Source organism: Microtus ochrogaster, chromosome 10, assembly GCF_000317375.1.
Source record: "Microtus ochrogaster isolate Prairie Vole_2 chromosome 10, MicOch1.0, whole genome shotgun sequence".
In the NCBI taxonomy this organism is placed as follows: domain Eukaryota; kingdom Metazoa; phylum Chordata; class Mammalia; order Rodentia; family Cricetidae; genus Microtus; species Microtus ochrogaster.
In genome coordinates, this window is record NC_022016.1 from 77,589,838 (window position 1) to 77,608,489 (window position 18,652).

At 39.2% G+C, this 18,652-nt stretch overlaps 1 protein-coding gene across 6 annotated transcripts in view; it reads right to left on the minus strand.

Annotated features, from left to right (window-relative positions):
- The window catches only part of Elavl4 (ELAV like RNA binding protein 4), a 136,102-nt gene that overhangs the window by 75,349 nt on the left and 42,101 nt on the right, over positions 1-18,652 (minus strand). For 2 of the 6 annotated variants that reach the window (XM_026781933.1, XM_013348551.2), the window contains exon 1: positions 10,472-10,728. The exons of 1 other annotated variant lie outside the window; for it this stretch is intronic. In XM_026781933.1, the coding sequence (XP_026637734.1) occupies positions 10,472-10,519 (48 nt within the window). In that variant the 5' untranslated portion in view covers positions 10,520-10,728. Of the gene's footprint in view, positions 1-6,488; positions 6,867-7,251; positions 7,556-10,471; positions 10,729-18,652 lie in introns of those variants that run through there. 3 more of the 6 variants (XM_013348553.2, XM_005353585.3, XM_005353583.3) reach the window with 3 other exon arrangements.

Below are 18,652 nucleotides of genomic sequence, written 5' to 3' on the forward strand. Positions count from 1 at the left end.
CTCTAGAGGCTTAGGTGGGAAGATCACTTGAATCAAGTATTTAAGACCAGCTTGGACAATATACAGTGAGGACTTGTCTCAAAAAAAAAAAAAAAGAATAAAAATCTCGACGTAAGGAAAGGAACTTGTCCTGCCTCAACTTGATGTGCTATGTCTTGTGCAGACCTACGGGAGGCCTGTTCCTTTCTGAGGAGGAGTGGATGGGGAAAGGGGTAGATTGGAAAGGTGAGGGAACAGGAGGAGAGAAGGGAGGAGAGACTGGTTGGTATGTAAAATAAACGAAAAATGTTGTTTAAATAAAAAAATAAAGCTAGCAAAAACAAGATTTCAAAAAAAAAAAGAATAAAAAAGAAATTTCTGTTAGCAGGAAGGTATTCGTATTTCTGTAATATTAACAGGTTCCAGGCAAGTCTCACAGGCATCTGGCTGAAAGACAAGTTCCTTCCAACTGTCCAAACTGCTTCTTCCTGAGCACGAACATCTGGATACATGGAACATTACAGACAAAAACTGTCTCTAGAAGATCTTTAATTTCTGTCCTTTGGAGTCACTTAGAGATCTGCACAGTGGAAACCACCGACGTTCAACTTGAACGTTCTAATGAAACTGCTTACCCTTCGCACCAGCGTCTCTGGGTAATGGGAGCCTCACGATCTCCCCCCCCCTCAGCTTTATCCCCAGTCATAGCAATCTACCCCAATCATTTTGATCATCACCGAGAGAAGCGGCAACCTTAAATTTCAAAGAAATGTGTGTAGTAAGTCCTCAACAAACACCTCTACATGGAGCAAGGAGTGGCCATCAGTTCTGCCATAACCCCGATGGCAAAACGGATCCAAGGGACACTCGTGACAGGAGGGATGAGTGAAACTAGAAGGGGGATTCAGACCCTGCAGGCTCAAGATAGGATCCCCTGCCCCCCGGGGCAGAGATCTCCAACACGTGGTGTTTTCCGATTTGTCAGCTCGGCTGAACTTTATTCTCTATCTCCTTCTATCCTGAAGAAAAACTATATTTCCTATAAAAAGTTTACTTTTCTTAGTATCTTAAAATGAATATTTGAAATTTTAAGCTCAAATGTTATTTTTCAAACCAAGAGTCCATCAGTAGTCATTTCAGGGGATACCTAAGTCATTTAATTTTTTTTCATTAACAAAAACCCTAGCTTTGTATTTAACTTCTGGGATTAAAAAACAAAGATTTTCAACAACAGCATCAACAATAACGATGTAAGCACAATTGCACTAAACAGCATTTCTTCAATTTGTTTTTTACCAATTTCTTAACTGGAATTTATTTAAGGATTCTTTGATTGCTTTCAGTATTTGAGACTTGAGGAGACAGTCTTTACTGGGGTTGGGGGGTAATCTCTGGTGTTAATGACAAGGATCTGGGTAAAGCTAGTCCAAAGCAAAAATGATGAAGGCAGAATCTCAGGGTTGGGGCGGGAAGGAAAGAACTGGGAGAGGTGCGTGAGAGAGCCACCAGCCTGATAAAAGCATACTTGATTTCTTAATGAATGCTTAACCAACACAACTCTTACCGACAGGCACAGTGGACATCCAAATCTAGCTGACTGGGTGATTGCATTCTTATTTTCTGTCTTTTGTAACAATTTCCTTTTCAAAGAGATTGGTTCCTAACACTGATGCTCCAAAGCTATTGTAGACATGCTTGCTGCCTTAATTCCTAGTGAAGTAAACAACAAAATGTCTCATCTCTGGACCCCCAGCTAGAACCCAAAAACTGGATATAATTAGAGGTGTGAAAAAGCAAACAAAGAAGAAATAAAGCTGCAAAGTCAAGGTTCGGAGAAATTATAGGGCATCCTGTACTGCAACAGTTCAAATTTACACCAGAAATGAACAGATCACATGTTGCTGTCCTAGGTGCTGTGGTTCCATGTGTACCCCCACCCCACCTCTATGCTCCCCCCACCCCGATTCTTGTCCTTCAGACTTTCTCCTTTTCATTGCTAGATAGCTAATTTCAGACAATCACTGTATATGAAACCTCCAACTACCCACTTGCCCTCGGGCCATTTCCCCATTTTAACCCTTGGAAGCCATTGATTTACAAAAGTCCTCTAGCCCTAAAATAGACTTATTGAGGCTTTAAAACCCAAGGGTGACCCTAAAACACCCTACACTCACAAAACTTGAAAAGACAAAGCACAGGATGCCTATCTACCTCCTCCTCCTCCTCATTACTAATATTACCAGTGGTAATATTACATTAAAATATCCCCAAAGAACAAAGGACCTCATTTCAATTCAAACTCCATCCCTTGGTCCCTTGACTGAGAGGGCCCTCTGGCTAGCAGAGATAGTTCAGGGTTTGCACATTTACAGCTCCTCAAATGGTTGGTAAAGAAAGTGTCTAGCTTCTAATGGAAGTCTGCAGAATCTCAACATCTTATTGATAAGTATTTTAAAATTCACATTTTTTTCTATTAAGGAACTCTTGGAATTAAAGAAAATGAAGTACTTAGGAAAAGTAGACTACTTCAGTTTTCTTTTCATTTAGAGATTCATGCAAACTTACAGGTATATGTTTACACATATTTGGTTAACACCAAATAAAGAAAAGCTAAGACAGATGCAAGAATTCATAAAAACACTTTGATACCACACTTCTCATATCCATCAAAGGCATGAAGGATTGGACAGTCAGTGACGAAACATTGACTCTACTTCTTTCCAAAGGAGAACTGACCAATTCTGCAAACAGTGCATCAACTGAAAGACAATAAGATAGAAGCTTGGGACTGTTCATGTCCCTTCGTACCCCCCAAACTCCCAATGACACGGAGAAAAATACTGCATTGCAGCATTTGCTGCACATACGTGTATGCCTAGCATCTGCTGCACATACGTGTATGCCTAGCATTTGCTGGCTATCTCACCAAAAAAAAAAGTATATATTAAATGTCCATGTATATAAACAAAGTGACTGGTAGCTACAGGTTACTAGAATCGATGAAGAAATTTGTCAAGGCCGAAGTATTTCTGTCCGTATGTGATGACCTTTATCAAGACCGCCCGCCATTTCTTACTTGTGGTACATAACAGATAATTTGCTTCTTCGTCCATTTTTGTTTTTAATTAAAATAAGGTATTAAAGTACCAAGCACTAAATGAAGCAGAATCTCTCTTTATATATGGGATAGTGTTCTGCCTAGGAAGAGAATTCACTCGCAAAAAGGAGATAAGTACAGAGAAGAAGAAGCAAAGGATTTGTCCTGAGGAACCCTTTCATTGTTCATAGAAACTCTAACTTGAGAAAAAGACCTCAGTTCATCCACAGATTCTTTTAGAGACAATGAACACACACACACACACACACACACACACACACACACACACACACACACACACAGCACACACACACAGAGTACCATTCATGCAATGACTTTTAGATTTGAAATTTCAAACCCATTATTCGTAATAGACACTCCAAATTTAAAATATATGAAGTCTGTCGTTTCAAAAACTCTAAGCGAGGCTGAATTTGGAACTAAAATATATATATACACTATCATTTTATTCCTCTTTCCTTACAAATAATTCTGCTAGTAGTACCTCAAAGCAACCTGGTCTTGCTTTCATAACAAAATGCTCATATTAAAAGAAAGGTCTATAGGAGAATAAAAAAAGTTTTAAAGCTTTGTGCAAACCATCAGACATAAGCAAGCCCATCTTAGTCTTTGCAAGAAGATGTCTTGAAAAAATGGTGGTTAGGAATGAACGGGACTAAGACCCAAATAAACGCTTAAGTTTTTCACATACGATATTAAAGTCAAAGTATCAATGTTTCTCATGTAAATTTTTGCTACTCCCCTACTTCTGCTCATTTGACTCCTCCAAAAAATTAAATATCAGTCGATTTAATCAATACATGCCTATGAAATACAGAGACAACCGGATCAGTAAAACTGTGATGTAGTCCATGTACATCATGTTGCAGCAAAATTTCCATCCATATTCTCACTTCTTAGTAAATTCACACGCAGTCGTGTGTTTCCGTCACGGCACACCTCTACATGTAGGTAGTGGGTGTTAATATTTTTAAGACAAAGAAGCAAGAAAGGTCAGCGGCAGAGCTAGAGCTATGTGTCTTCTTTCTCATAACCAAAGACAAAGTGACAGTTTTCATAGAAACAATTTTACCCAACTAATACCTGCCAGAAAATTCTCAGAAAATAAAAGTAAAACTTCATCAGTGATAATAAAAAGTATTCTATTTTAATAGATGATATATGTTTATGCACTCAAGGTAGGAAAACAAGGTCCAAGCATGGGACAAAAATATATTTATTTATTTATTTATTTTTACCTTGAGAGTAAAACCAAAATAATACCTCCCTCCAGTCAGAAAACAAAACGAAAAGGAACATTCTCACAGAAAAATTATGGTGGGAGCTGGTGGTGGAGATTTGCAAAGGAGAGACAATAAATTAAGAGGATTTTAAATAAAGGCAATTATATTTTCTACCCTTGCAATACATTTCATTTTTTTTAATTTTTTTTTTATTTTGAGGCTTCAAATTAGCTACTGGATTATGCATCTCTATTGTCACAAGGAAGAAACCACAACTGATGACTATTTCAGGTTTTTTTAGTGCTGCTTCTATTCACTCGAGTACTATCGCCCTTAGTCCTTTTTGGTACCCACCATCACTGGGGAAAAGACACTACTTAGAAAAGCACTGAGAGAGGGACAAGGAGAGATGCCTGTCATCTAGAACGCCTGGGTCTCACCAGACATCAGAGACCACCTTTCACTCAGTTTATACCAAGACCAGACTTAAGACCAAATGCATTGATTACAGTGGAAGATACGGGTAGATTCTGAAGCGAGAGGAATGGGCAGTGGAGGGAGGCAAGGGGCTCTTTAGTGGCCGTGTTCTAAAGACATTTCTACAATAAACTCCTTGAAACTACAGTACCAACATCTAATGTAGTAAAAATGCCAGTATCATCGGACACAAAAATCATTGCTTAGCATAAATCGAATCTACTTATATCTTTTCTATGAATATTTGCTGGAAATATCAGAGAAATTATTTGCAGAACCTATCAACTGTGGGAATTCACTATTATGCTTTTGTCAACTTCATTCAATATAATTTACATTTTTTTTCAAATGGTCTTACAAGATTCCTTGCAATTTTTTGCACGTACGATTTCACAGCAGGGAAAGGGGGAAGAGGAAAGAGAGAGAGAGGAGAGAGAGAGAGAGAGAGAGAGAGAGAGAGAGAGAGAGAGAGAGACCCTGTTTTCCCTTCCCCCTCCTCTCTTTTTTTAAACAAACAAACAAAAAGAAAAAGAGGAGAGAGGGAACAGATGCTTAAAAATAGATTTCGAAAAATCACTGTAAACCAGACTTGGAAATGTAATTAACACCTATTTATGAAGAATAATTAAAGTTGGGCTGGTCACAAAGAACAGCAAAGATAATCGAGGTCCTGTCCCCCCTCCTCCTTTTTTACACTGTTTGCAGTGTGTTCTCATGATAGCCACCTGCTCCCTGCTCGGCTTCTCCTCTGTTCGTTTCCCCGGCAACCTTTCATTGGGTTTTCCTCCCAGCTATCGCTTTCAGTTGGGCTGCTCGGTCTAATCTTATTTGTTTTACACCCATCAAAACAAGCAGCCAGACAAAGGCAATCCTCTAAGAATGGGAAAAAGACCACAGCTTTGTTATAACGTCTATGCAGAGTGAAAAGTCCTCCTAAGGCTTTTCTAGTTAAAAATAAAATGAATTTATAGCTTTCCCCACTACCCAGCCCCAAATCCCCTGAAAGCTATTGCTGGTGAAAATTCAAAGTCAGAGTGGGCACTCGTGGCATCTATTCGTGCCATTTTGTGTCATATCTTTAGGGTCAACGCCAGGAGACAGGAACAGCACTCAAGGAGTTTCCCTGTTTCTTTTTCCAGAAAAAGACGATGCTAAAAATAGATTTACTACTTCGGCAGAAAGGTTTTCCACTTCCCCATCCACATCTCAAAGTCCTGTTTCACAATTGCAATCTGCTGGTACTGAATCTTACCTCCTCCACCCCTCACTCCCAGCCTTCCCCATCACTCCTAGCATGAGACCGAAGAAGAAATGTGCCTTTAACTTTAGCAGTCGTGTAATTCGGCTGAAGGCTCACAGAGGTGGTGGACACGCCAGCCAACGGTGACAGTGACATTGTGATTGTCAAAAAAAGGCACCAACCTTGCTTGCCTAAAATGTGTTTAATGGAAAAGGCAGTACGTGCCTTGTATGCATGCAATGCCATTATACTTGGAGGCAGATTGTGGATTTCAGAAAAAGAAATACTAATACACACACACACACACACACACTCACACAGAGGCACGATCAGTGATTTACGATGCAGTCCACCATCCTTACACACACACACACACACACACACACACACACACACACACATACACACACACACGGCTGGAGCCTCCAAGCTGCCTTCTCTTTTCACTTACCATCTTCAAGCCATTCCACTCCATCTGTGATCAGAAGAAGATGGACCCTCACACAGTGTGTCAAAAGCGGAAAGGAGCGTTATGTAAAAGCTGACATTCCCTTCTTACAGAGCTGCTGCCCAGAGAAGGAAGCAACAACTCAACACGCCAGGCACCGCTACACATACAAGCCGCCTCCTCTTTTTATGAGGTCATGACAGGAAACTCTTTGAAATACAAGATGCAGCGTTTACTGAAGCCCAGATAAATCACCCTCTTTGCCGTTTTGACTGTGCAGTCCCCTGAAACACAACTGCCCATCTCAACGTTCAGCATCCAGGAGCTGCCTCTCGAGCTTTACATTTCCAGCACAGAAATGGAGAGGTTCCTAACCCTGCTGCATACACCCTAAGCCCCAGAAAACCCAGGCATGTAGACAAACCTCTTCTCTCTTACAAAAAGAAAGCCCCTGCCACCCCCTCATGATGGTCTCAAGTAATAGAATCTCTTTCAACAAACCAGCAATTATTTCAGCCCATCCCCACCCTCTGCTTTCACGTGAAAGGGAAAACTGACAACGACCTGTTAAAAATGACAATCTCTCTCCCCACTGCTTTGCAATAAAAGGACCTACCCGCACGCTACACAAAAGATATAGTAAATGTAGGAACCAGACAGCAGCAAAGAACTAAACTCTCGTGCAAGCTTAAGACTGGCCAAGGTATAGACGCTTGTCTTCCCTCTAGCAACACAAACAACAGATTATACATCTAGTCATACCTACCATAACCATTCTTATTGGCAAATATTGGGTCTTGCAGCGCTTCGACTCTTCTCTTAAAATTTGCAAAGGTTTCAGAATATATCTAAAAATGACTACTATTGTTTATATATCTATCTATCTATTGAAGGTCCACAAAACACAGTGTGGATGATTGTAAAGTAAATCAATTATTGGGAGGGGGTGGGGTGGGAAAGAAAGGGGGAAAAAAAAGGAAGAAAAGGCGCAGTGAGCTGAAACCCCTGATTCTAGGATGTAGATAAGAACAACTGAACAGAGCCTTGCTGAAATTGGCTCGAAGCTTCCCCTTTTTACATCCATTTATGGGACCATCTGTCAGCTGAAGCCAGACTCTGATTGGCTGGGGAACCGAAGGGAGGCGTTGCAACATCAGGTGCTATTTAAATTAGCTACTGCCAGATTGACGATGTTAATGATTTGGTGACCTCTACAACAACAGAGCCAGATTTCTGAACTGCTTCTTGTGTCTGGTAATTAAAGCCCGGTTGAAGCAACAACAGGCATACTTGTATTTTTTACCTTTTACCTCCTTCCAGCTTGAAAAGTACTGTTACAACTGCAGGTCATTGGAGGACTGCAAACCTTCACAGTGGGAGTGTCCTTCCTTCCCGGTCCTGGCGGGGAACACAGGAGCCCGTCCCTCTGATAGAGGGCTTGTTCGGTGGGGAATATTTTCAACCACCTTATCTTTCTTGACAGTTGCTTTCTAGCGAAATGCATATTTAATGATCTGCCTCTAGGCTTAAAGATACAACAAAAGCACTTTAATGTGCTAATACTTCCACATTTTAACTTTATTATTTCCCAGAATTGCTGGCTTTCTGTAAGCAGTGCTTCTTTATGCAGCTAACATGACCAACATTTCAAAAGCATGCAAGTTTGGGATTAAACTTCTCAGTGAATTAGGTTCACATAAGTTTGTCTCAGAAAACTAATTCCTAATAAGAAAAAAAAGAACTGGAGGGAGGAGGCAGCTGCCAGGCTCTACCTTTCTGCCTTCCGTGGGAGCTTTCCAAAACAGAGAATGATGAATGGTTTATTTAAATGAATTTACTTTTCAAGTTGGATAGGGGCATGCTCTGAATTTTTAAAAATCGATGACAACATATTCCCTTTTGCTTTTTCTACTGAGGTGAGGGCAAAACATGGCTCTGGAATAAAATGGCCTCATTTTATTACCTGCACAGACTGCTCATCTTGTTCTACTTAACAAAAGACTTTGTCTTTTTCCTCCCTACCTCCCCCACCCCCTGGCCTCTAACAAGATGTACAAAGAGACATTTAGCAAGTGTGTAGTGATGTACACAGTCTGCCTGCTTATGCGACACAGGTCCTAAACGCCGGATCACCACGCTTCAGGAGTTTCGGCCTGGGTTTTTAAGTGGCTTACCTGAGACCTTTATGTCTCACATCTATGAAGAAGGCTAACACCCCTAAGTCACAGTTTAGTTAACTTGTTTATCAATAAATGTACAGAGGTAACAAATATTTAACACAGGTTTTAATCTTTGCTGGAAGCTGACAGTGAGCTGGACTAGGGGTAGTGAACGATGTGTAGTTCTGGGCTTCAGAGTCCAAGAGGAGTTTGTGAAAAACTACTAGAAAAAAAAAAAGGTGGAAACAATTCTCTTCAAAACATTGCTTCGTGAACACATTCAACAAGCATACGTATACATACTCTATGGAAAAACAGAAACACCACTAAACAGTGTGTCGGATACATTACATAAATCCTTTTGTTTAAATATAAATAAGTCCAGCTATTAGAAATGAAGGTCCACGATGAAGAGGGGTGGAAATGTGGACCTCTGCTGGGCCCTTCCGGTAGAAGGACAGTGAATGAAGTCAACTTTAAAATGACTCCCTCGGCACCCGCGTGACGAACCCCGTGAGTCACACTGGTGCTGTAGTACTTGCTGCACTGCACTCGAAGGATGAATTCCCAGGTTCACTGCTCCAAACAGCTTGACGTACATAGATAGGCTAGGTCTACGCATCCTACATCGGCAGCCAAAAAACTCTTAAGTGTGAGCACACCAGCACGAAAATATTGGGAAGACCATGTTGACACCATGCTATAGCCACACAAATAAAAACAGCTCTCTTGGAACAAAACATTCACTCTATATTTCTACACAGGTTATAAAAGGTAAAAATTTTAGCACCTCCTTTTTTCTCATCCATACTAACTTTGGTACACTGACTGAGCCATAAATTAACATTAGGTAACTCCAAACCATTCTGGCCACCTTTCCAAAATAGTAACTGTCCATGATACCATAAACAATTACCTGGTCTCGCTAGGCTAAAAAAAAAAAATACCCATGCATTTTGTATATTGATCACTTCTGCAAAAACCTCCACTCTAAAGTCTTTCAAAGGAATCCTCAAACAAAATGCACAAATGTCCTCAGAGGCCTTTTCTCTAAAGACAAAGGCAGAATCCTATTGTTGGGAAAAGTCAACCTTATTATCGCATTTCCCATAGTAGCATTCATCTCTCAGTGTGAGGGGCTGACCGCTGCACAAGCGGTGTGGCATTTGTAAAGCAACAGATTCTCAATATATTATCTTAAGAACCAGGCAGGCGAGTCTCCCAGTCATGCGTCATTTTTTTTTTCCCTTTTCTGCTACAATCCACCACCATAGAAAGAAACTTGTCTCTCTTAAGCAGCTAAGGCAACCTAAAACGGTAGCCCAACGCTGTGGGGCTGGCTGCGCCGCTGTGTCCCTCTTACCATAAATGAGCAGTTTCTTGACTCATTAATAACAATTTCCCTTAAAAGAAGTAATCTCATATCAGTCAGCCCCTCGCCACCATGCACACATCCCAAAGGCTGCAGATAGCTCAGCATCAGTCGCCGGCAGCCAGCTTTCCCACACAGCGTCCAGATGGACTGTACCAGAAGCCAATTCAGCGTTAATAACTACCTACTCCGCGCAGTGGAGAAGCCTTACGTGGCACAATGGGCTAGGAAATAGAAAAAAAAAGATAGACAACCAAATTCTCTAAAAGCACAGGAAACAAGGAACAGAAAAAGAAGCATGAATTATATTTCCTAGACTTCTACGAAAGGGGGCGGGGAGGATAAAAAAGAAAGAAAAAAGAAGAGAAAAGAACCCTTCATAAACATGGGGGGGGGAATAAAGAGGAGGGGGGATAAAAACAGATGCTGCCCAGAAAAAAGTGACAAAATATTACCTCATTATTTAACAAAGCAGCATTAAGCGTCCTGCTGATTTCAAACATCTTGCCACAGATTTTGTTTTAAGAGAAACAGATAGAATCCTTTGCAAAGCACTCCGTCTGCAAAGGGTTCTTCAATTTTCTTGCGCACCACGGAACAGTCAATATATGATTTCCCCAGAGTTCGCACATTAAAACCTCTAGTCAGTGAGCTGAATTTCCCCCTTATCTCTCCCACTGTAGCCTCCTGTAATATGCACTGCTCTCTTTGCAAGAGCAGCCTGCCCCAAACATGGCTGGTGTTTAAACTACTCTTTAAAGTAACAGTTCACTATATAACCACCAGGTGGGTAGAGCGCACAGATCGAAACAAACCGTCTTAAAAGACTGTGTGTGTGTGCGCGCGCGTGTGTGCGCGCACACGCGCATGCATGCTTTCTCCTCGGAATTGCTTTTAGGTATAGGATGTGACATGAGAAATAGCAATATCCTAACAGGCAAGATTGTCTCTACTGTATTATGTCTAAGTAAATAAAAATTTTCCTCCTGATTTAAAGCAAGGGAACAAAACCGACCAGAACAAAACACTGCCTCACAGTTCTAATAAGAGACACAAACAAGACTTGTTTCATTCTGCCAGTGATAAAGGAGGAAAACACAATCCACCCCAAGAAAAGGAGAACTTAAAAAAACTCCATGAAAATGGTTTCTTTTTACAACAAGAGAAATATTCCCACAGGATGGGCACTAGACTCAGATGCATGTAGACAAACACACAAATTGGAGACAAGAGCTAAAGGTGTAACTTTCCTTCTGAGTTTATTGGACATAGTCTCTACTGATATAAACGACCAAAAGCTTAAAAGTAAAGGCACCAAAAACACAAAAGGCAAAACCAAAACTTAACCATGTCTTTTTTTTTTTTAATGTGATCATATGACCAGTCATAAACAACCACAGGCTCAAACCAGACGCTTATCTCTCCTCAGAGCAGCTCTTTCCCCTTAAGATCTGCTTTAAAGAGGAACATTTTACTGGACATGATTTTGGAGGTGTACCTAACTTGGCATCTCCTTTGTACCACCCTATTCAATTAACCTGATCTTCCGCCAAGAATAAAGAGAATGCCCCAAGTTGAAATCTTCAAGTGAGGGGTGTAGTGTAGAGATGTAGAGCCGCATCATTACACGGCCACGTCTTAAGAAGGGTTTTACATTTTTACTAGTAACAAAGGATGCGCATGCTACTTTACCCTCCCATGCATCTAATGCAGAAACCAACACACACACACACACACACACACACACACACAAGCACACACACACATGCATGCATGCACATATACCTGGCATTTTTGTTTTTCTTGGCTGGACGATATTAAAGCTCTGAACTTCCACATCTCTGGAGACACAGATGCCAATTCTAGTATTTTTCCAGTCTGTCCAGCCAGCATTTAGCTACACAAGATAGTGACTGACTGTCTCTTTTATCTTAAAGTCAAGTCTGCATCATTTAATAGCATTTAACCTCCTTGCATATATTAAGTTTCAAGTGACAATTTTTAACTGGGGAGTGAGAAGGAGGAGTTGCTCTCATCAAATTCTGGTTGTATAAAATAAGCTAATTTGTACACTCACCATATGTCTTAAACACTAATTAAAAAATGTCACTTTCTTCAAACATTAAAATGTAATCAGTCTAGTAAATAAAATATTCTTGAGTTTTCTTGCCTTGGTGATAATTTAAGAGTGTTTATCTCAAGGTAACCTTTTTAACTTGATTATCAAGGAAGACTTTAGATTTGAAAAAAGTAAAAGGGAATGCTAGGGGTCAGGGCTTTGGGGCATGGAAAAGAGAAAACCACTACTGTATGTCGCGGCACAAAGGAAAATAAGATGAAGCGGGGTTTTAAGGACCCATAGTCTTGTTACCCTAAGGCAAATCCAGCCAATCAATACCACCCATTGACGGTCTACCATCTGCCATGCGACCAAGAGATGTGGTAAACGGACCTGTTCCATATGACTGTGGCTGGCTCATTTTCAGTCGATTAGGGCAGTCCAGAGCATTCACATGCAACACACAAAACTCCAAGTCAGTCTGTGTCTGTCTCCACACCAGCCCCCGAGCACAGCTGTGGACCTTGTCCTCCTGTTCTGGCTGTCCGGATTACCTCTTCTTGCTTTTCAATTGAATTAGCAAAATGGAGAGAGAATGTAGGACACACACACACACACACACGGATAATTGCTGGTTCTTCTTCACTGTCATGCAGAAATCTGGAATTCCATGTGCTCCGCCCTAATATGATTATGGTACACCATTTAAATAGCACCATCTGTGACTGCGACCTGACGTTTTCCCGGGGATCGGTTTCTTTTCATCTTTTCCCCTTTCAAAACAATTATTGAAATTGTTGATTTTTTTCTTTTTACAAACAATATAATCAGTCTGCCCAGACAATGAGATACTATGTTTAAAAGCTTTGATAAAAGCGAAAGCTTAATTTTCCTTTGTTGAATCATGATGCTGGTCTTTGTCTTCTTTTTTTTTTCCCCTGTAGAAACATTAAATCAGTTTTATTGGAAAGTGGACACATATTGCCAAGGAAAGAAAGATGCACCAGGCTGACACAGAGTCTGCAAAAGGCCTAAAATTCACTGTGGAATGTTCTCTCAGAGATATATGACCTGACTGGTTGATGCCTTTCTTCTTCCTAAGTAGCACGTCTACTCTATCTGTGGGAAAGTGCTACTATGTAGGGGGACACATGAAGAATGGATATCTGGTCTACCTGAGCTGCTGAGAGTTCATCTGTGCAGGTAAACTGACCAGAGTAGATTCATACGCCCTCTCCCACTTCCCCAAGCTCCTGCTTGAGTGGCTTCTGAATGTAGGCTTCTTTCCAGAGTCAATGTATGTTTGCCCTTTCAAGTTTGCCTTGAACTACACTCTTCAAGAAATAGCCTCTCTGGAAAAGAACTGAAATGGATAAGAACACTGATATATTTAGAAAGTTTTCTGAAAAGGACATAACTTAAGTGTGGCAACAGTGTGGACTTTTCTCTGATATATTTTTCCTCACAGCACATGGCAACTCTGCAGGACCAGTGCGAAAACACATGGCAATTCTGGGAGACCCCTGCATTATGGGATTTGAGATCTTCTTATATTAGTTCAAAAGAGCTCTACTAAAAAGAAAATAAAAAACAAAACAACAAAATCCTCGTCTAAATTAAGTTAAAAATTAAGTACACTAAGCGATGAAATCTGAAGTAGCTATTAGACCCTTGAAGGATATAATGTTTAATTCACTTAATTCAGTTCTGAAAATAATTCAATGTGTTATAAAATATCTAGGCTCATTTATAATTCTGTAATTTCCAATAATGGAGTAGATGCTATAAAAGGCAAGGAAGTCTCCAGTTTAGCAAAAGGAGAAGACAGAGGAAGGGGATGAAAGCAGAGAGGGAAGGAGAAACAGATAATAAGTTCATAAAATGAGAATGAAATATGCAATTTTGTACTAGAAGTTTATCATACATGAAACAATATATAGGTACCCGACACGCACATCACAGAATATCGTATCACACAGAAATATGTCTTCGTATTTAAAAGCAAAATCTTTCCTCCTGTACAACATAGAACAACATGCTTAGTAAAAAAAAAACTGTTGAATGAATGAAAAAGATGAGCAAGATAAGAAGACGAAGGAAAGAGAGACTGGAAGCCATGATTAATTCGTCTCAACTGAAAAGGCCAACAGATTTGTTTGTAATGTGGTTTTAGCTAGGGATGGTCTCCAGATGTCTCATTTTACTATCATTTTATTCTATCTCTACTAGGGCTGTAAATTGAGAAGGCAAAAATTCCTGAAGGGCAAATGGCCGAGCTCCCAAGCCCACCTCTTTTTCCTCAATGATCATTGGTTGAATTAATTTCTATGTTCTCGTTTGTGGACAGCACACATGTATAGAGAATAAATGAGGATATATAGTCATATATGTACTATTCCCAAGCCTATTTCATTCAATCCGAGTAGGGTTCTCCGAACAGATGATCCTTGGAGGATAAGAAAGGTATCCTGACTTTCTAAGTCTTAGCTTCCTCCTTTGTAAAATGGGCACAATACTTAAAGTTTGTTGCCAGGGTTAAAACAAGCATAGGCTTGGTGGAGACAGCATCCTACATGACAGTCTTTTATTACTAATATAAAGAATGTGAATAATGGATAAATTAGTAATAGCTTTAAGAGAAGTTAACCTTGTTGAAGACTAGATGGTAAAAAAAGATCTTCAAACAATTGGAGAATAGTAACACAAAGGTTTGAATGGACTCTTATAGTTCTAATGAAAAATACTTGCTGTAGATAAACATTTACTTAGCCCCGTGGGGAAAGTTTCATGCTAAATTCTTAATGTGAAATCCAAAAATGATTACAAATTTCATTCCCCACCTTAAGGAACTTGAAGTCCAGCTGGTGAAGAACTGTCATTTGCATGTCTGAATCCTCCCAGTATAAGGGAGAATAGGAAAAGGCAGTAGACACTGGAGAAGCTACATTTGGGTTAAGTTTTTTTAAGAATGATAGAAGTTGGCCAGTAAAGTTAGAATATTTTGTTTCAGAACAAAAGTAGTGGAAGAAAGTTGTAAAATGGTATTAGCAGCCAGATCAGTCTAGCTAATACCCCTTTCAAGGAATCCTGGGTCCATTCTAACAACTCCTATTTCTAAATTATAAACAGAGAAATATTGTGTGATGATGAATCCAAGGACCTTTATTTAATAAGTACTGTTGTAAAAGGAACAATAATTAAAAATGATGGCGTATCTACAATGTGTCAAACATTGCATAAAGTGCTTTGCCTATAAATGTCAATCTCACAACTCTTGAGATTTCAAATAAAGAAAAAATGATCGGGACATTTAAATGATTTTTTAGGATAATATGACCATTAAGAAGCAAATTTAGGTTTCATATTTAATATGTGCTTCCAAATCAGTCCACATGATTTTACTATAATATAGACATAGTACTTTTTATATTTAAAAGTATAGGCTTAAATAAACTTAAGTATTATTTTGTATTTAAAAATCCACATTGAGTGATGTCTTTGACATCTCCCAACTTGTATAGCAGCAACAACTGGCACCACCAAAAAGTACTCATGCCTAAACTTGGCCTGCAATTTCAATATTCTGCCACCAGGTGATGATAGATGCTGACCTATGGATTTAAGAGGGTCAGAGTTGCCCACTGTTGTGTTGTATGTATGCTTTCTGATCACTGGAATTAGATAAAAAAAATACCTGATCTTTGGATGTTTACTAGAACCCAAAGGCATTTACCACTCAAAATATTTTATAAATGTATTTATAAAAATTCAACTGTGAACATAATCCCAAGCCTCTATAATATTTCAGCAATTCTATTACAGACTGTATTCAATGAATTACAGTCCATTGTTATTTTTACACTATACTATGAGATTTCATGGTATAAATTGTATGTTATTTCCTTATAACCCCAGCACCTAGAAAATCAGTACTTGGGATATAGTGGGCACTCAATAAAAGAACATAAATTATTGATTCCAAATATTTTAGACAAACTTTTGAACAAAAATGCTTAGTGCACAATTATTTGGTACTTTATGCACTAATGCACCGTTCTCTTTATTGACTCATTCTTACTGTTGGGTTATTAGAAACAAACAAACAAACCAAGAAACATTTGCTGAGGCTGGTCACCAGCAAATGTATTAGATCAGCAACCCACAGCTGTTTATCTTTCAATAGCATGCACTTCTCTTATGCCTTAGCCAAAGCCAGTCTACTGTCACAGAACCCTGCCCAGCTAAGTGGCCTAGTTTACCTGCACAGCTTCTGTGCATTCAAAGAGATTGTTTCCTTTATCCTTGAGAGGGAAGGAAGAGCAAGAAACAAGAGAGACACTAGACAACTGTCTGGAAGAGGCGCCCCTCCACTTGACTCTTCTTCCTCCCTCTCTGACTCTGAAGCTGAGGGATTCTACTCTTTCTAGGCAAAAGAGTAAAGCTGCACATTAGTGCTGAGTAGCTCATTTGCCTTAGCAACCCCTTAGCAACAGCAGCCTCGAGTTCAAAATACCTCCTTGAAAACGATCACATCTTTAATGAAGATGAGTATTTTTATGTAAGTCTTTTAGCAGAAGTTTTAGCATTACAACACTACAGCATTTTTTGCTACAGATTTTTACATGTCTTCCCTCATGAGATATTATAAGTAACCAAAATAATGCTGGCCTTTTACAAACATCCAATCTCTGGAAAAGCCCTGGTCCTACTTTGAAATTATTCTTAGGTACATGATTTAAAAAATAAAATTATCATTAACCTTGGGCTCCCACAGAAATTATGGTTATATATAATTCTTTAAAAATATCATTGATATAGATATCACTATTTAGCTATCCACCATTACACCATTCCTGAGAAGAACAAATACTTAAACCCACCATGTTAAAAACCTACATTAGGATTTTACAATGTTAGATGGAACCCAAGGTTCTGTGTGCAATAAAGATAGAACATAAAAACATATCAACTTAGCTCCAAATTAGGACTGACTGATTTCACTATTTGATACTTACTTTGCCTGATTCATTATACATAAAATGGAGCATAGGGTGATCAAATACCCATCACCTTTGATTTTTTTGTACATTGCCAGTGAAGTGAGAAAGCTTTCAAAAAGTCTTCCTAGTCCTCAAAAATAATCCTGTGACTTTAAATGTGTGTTACATATGTTCTGCATAGCATTAAAGCTTCTAACCTGTTTGAGGCTTTTGAAACTCTTAAGGTTTCATTATTTGAGTAAAGTACAAACTCTGGTTTGAAATTTGTTATTGTCTGCTAGCACATGGGTACTTTGAGACAGAAATAAAACACAGGCCAGCTTAGTACACAGCCTCAGCAAGTCGCTTCATCTTCAAAAGTGTATTATTAAATCGGACCATGCAACCTCTGTGTGCCAATTCCAAGACACGGGGAGCTAAAGGATGGATTCTCCCACTACATCTCTCATGTAGTAACAGTAGACAGCCCGGTTGAGCTGTCGACCCAACACAAACTTTATGCATTTCCAAGTGTAGAAAAAACATGTCGAAAGTAATGTCCTTCATGACAGTAGCTGTTCAACAAATCTTTATGAAAGTAAGATCCATTTTAATTTACAGTAAGGAGAATACAGGAAGGGGCCAGGAAAACTCAAGAATAGACTGTCTCTGCCATTAGTGATTCTGTGAACTTAGGAAAATCACTTCTCACTGGATCATAATCTTCTTGAACAGATTAAAAAAAAAGAACTAGATGACACTTGAAATCTTAGCGCTAAGACATAGTATCTGTAAATAAGGAGGTTTTAACTAAACAAAAATTTAGGTAAAGTTAATCCCCAAATCTTTGTGTATGTATTACCGTGTGTGCACGCACACACACATGCATGCATGTATATGTATGCTCAGTCATGTGGCATGCACACTGGGGACAGTGGACAAGCTTAGATGTTAGGCCTTGCTCTCCATCTTGTATAAAAGAGTGTTCTTTCTTTGTTGTCTTTATCGCTGTCAAGTATGAGCTCCTAGAGATTCTCTTGTCTCCACCTTCCATTTTACCATAGATTCTCTGGGATTTCAGGCATGTGCTGAGGATTTGAACTTAGTTTTCACACCTGCACCACGAGCATTTTTACCCACTGAGCCAACTTCCAAGCCTTTAACTCAGATTTTTAACTTACTTTACAGTGTAATAATGTTGCACAAAAGAAAAAAAAAGCTTTCAATGGAGATTTAAAATCTCCCTCAGATGAAAAGCAAGGTTCCTATTGTGATATTCTGATATCCATTCTGGTTATTGGAAATATTTTAATAAAATGTAGAGCTGGAGTTGCTTGGATAAAATCACTGAAACCATCTTTTCCTAGAAGTCAGGACTAGGATCTTGACCAAGTCTGTAGATACTTTATCAACTCCTGGGACATCTTATTTAAAACTGGAACAATAGGAATTGTAGTGAGAATGTAAAAAGATCATCCATGTAAGGTATATATTAGAGGGTCTGATAAACTGAGAAGTACTCAAACATGTTAAGTAATTTTTACAGTTTTCTCTTTTTTGTTTAATGTGTGCGCATATGCACACTTGTGTGTGGATGT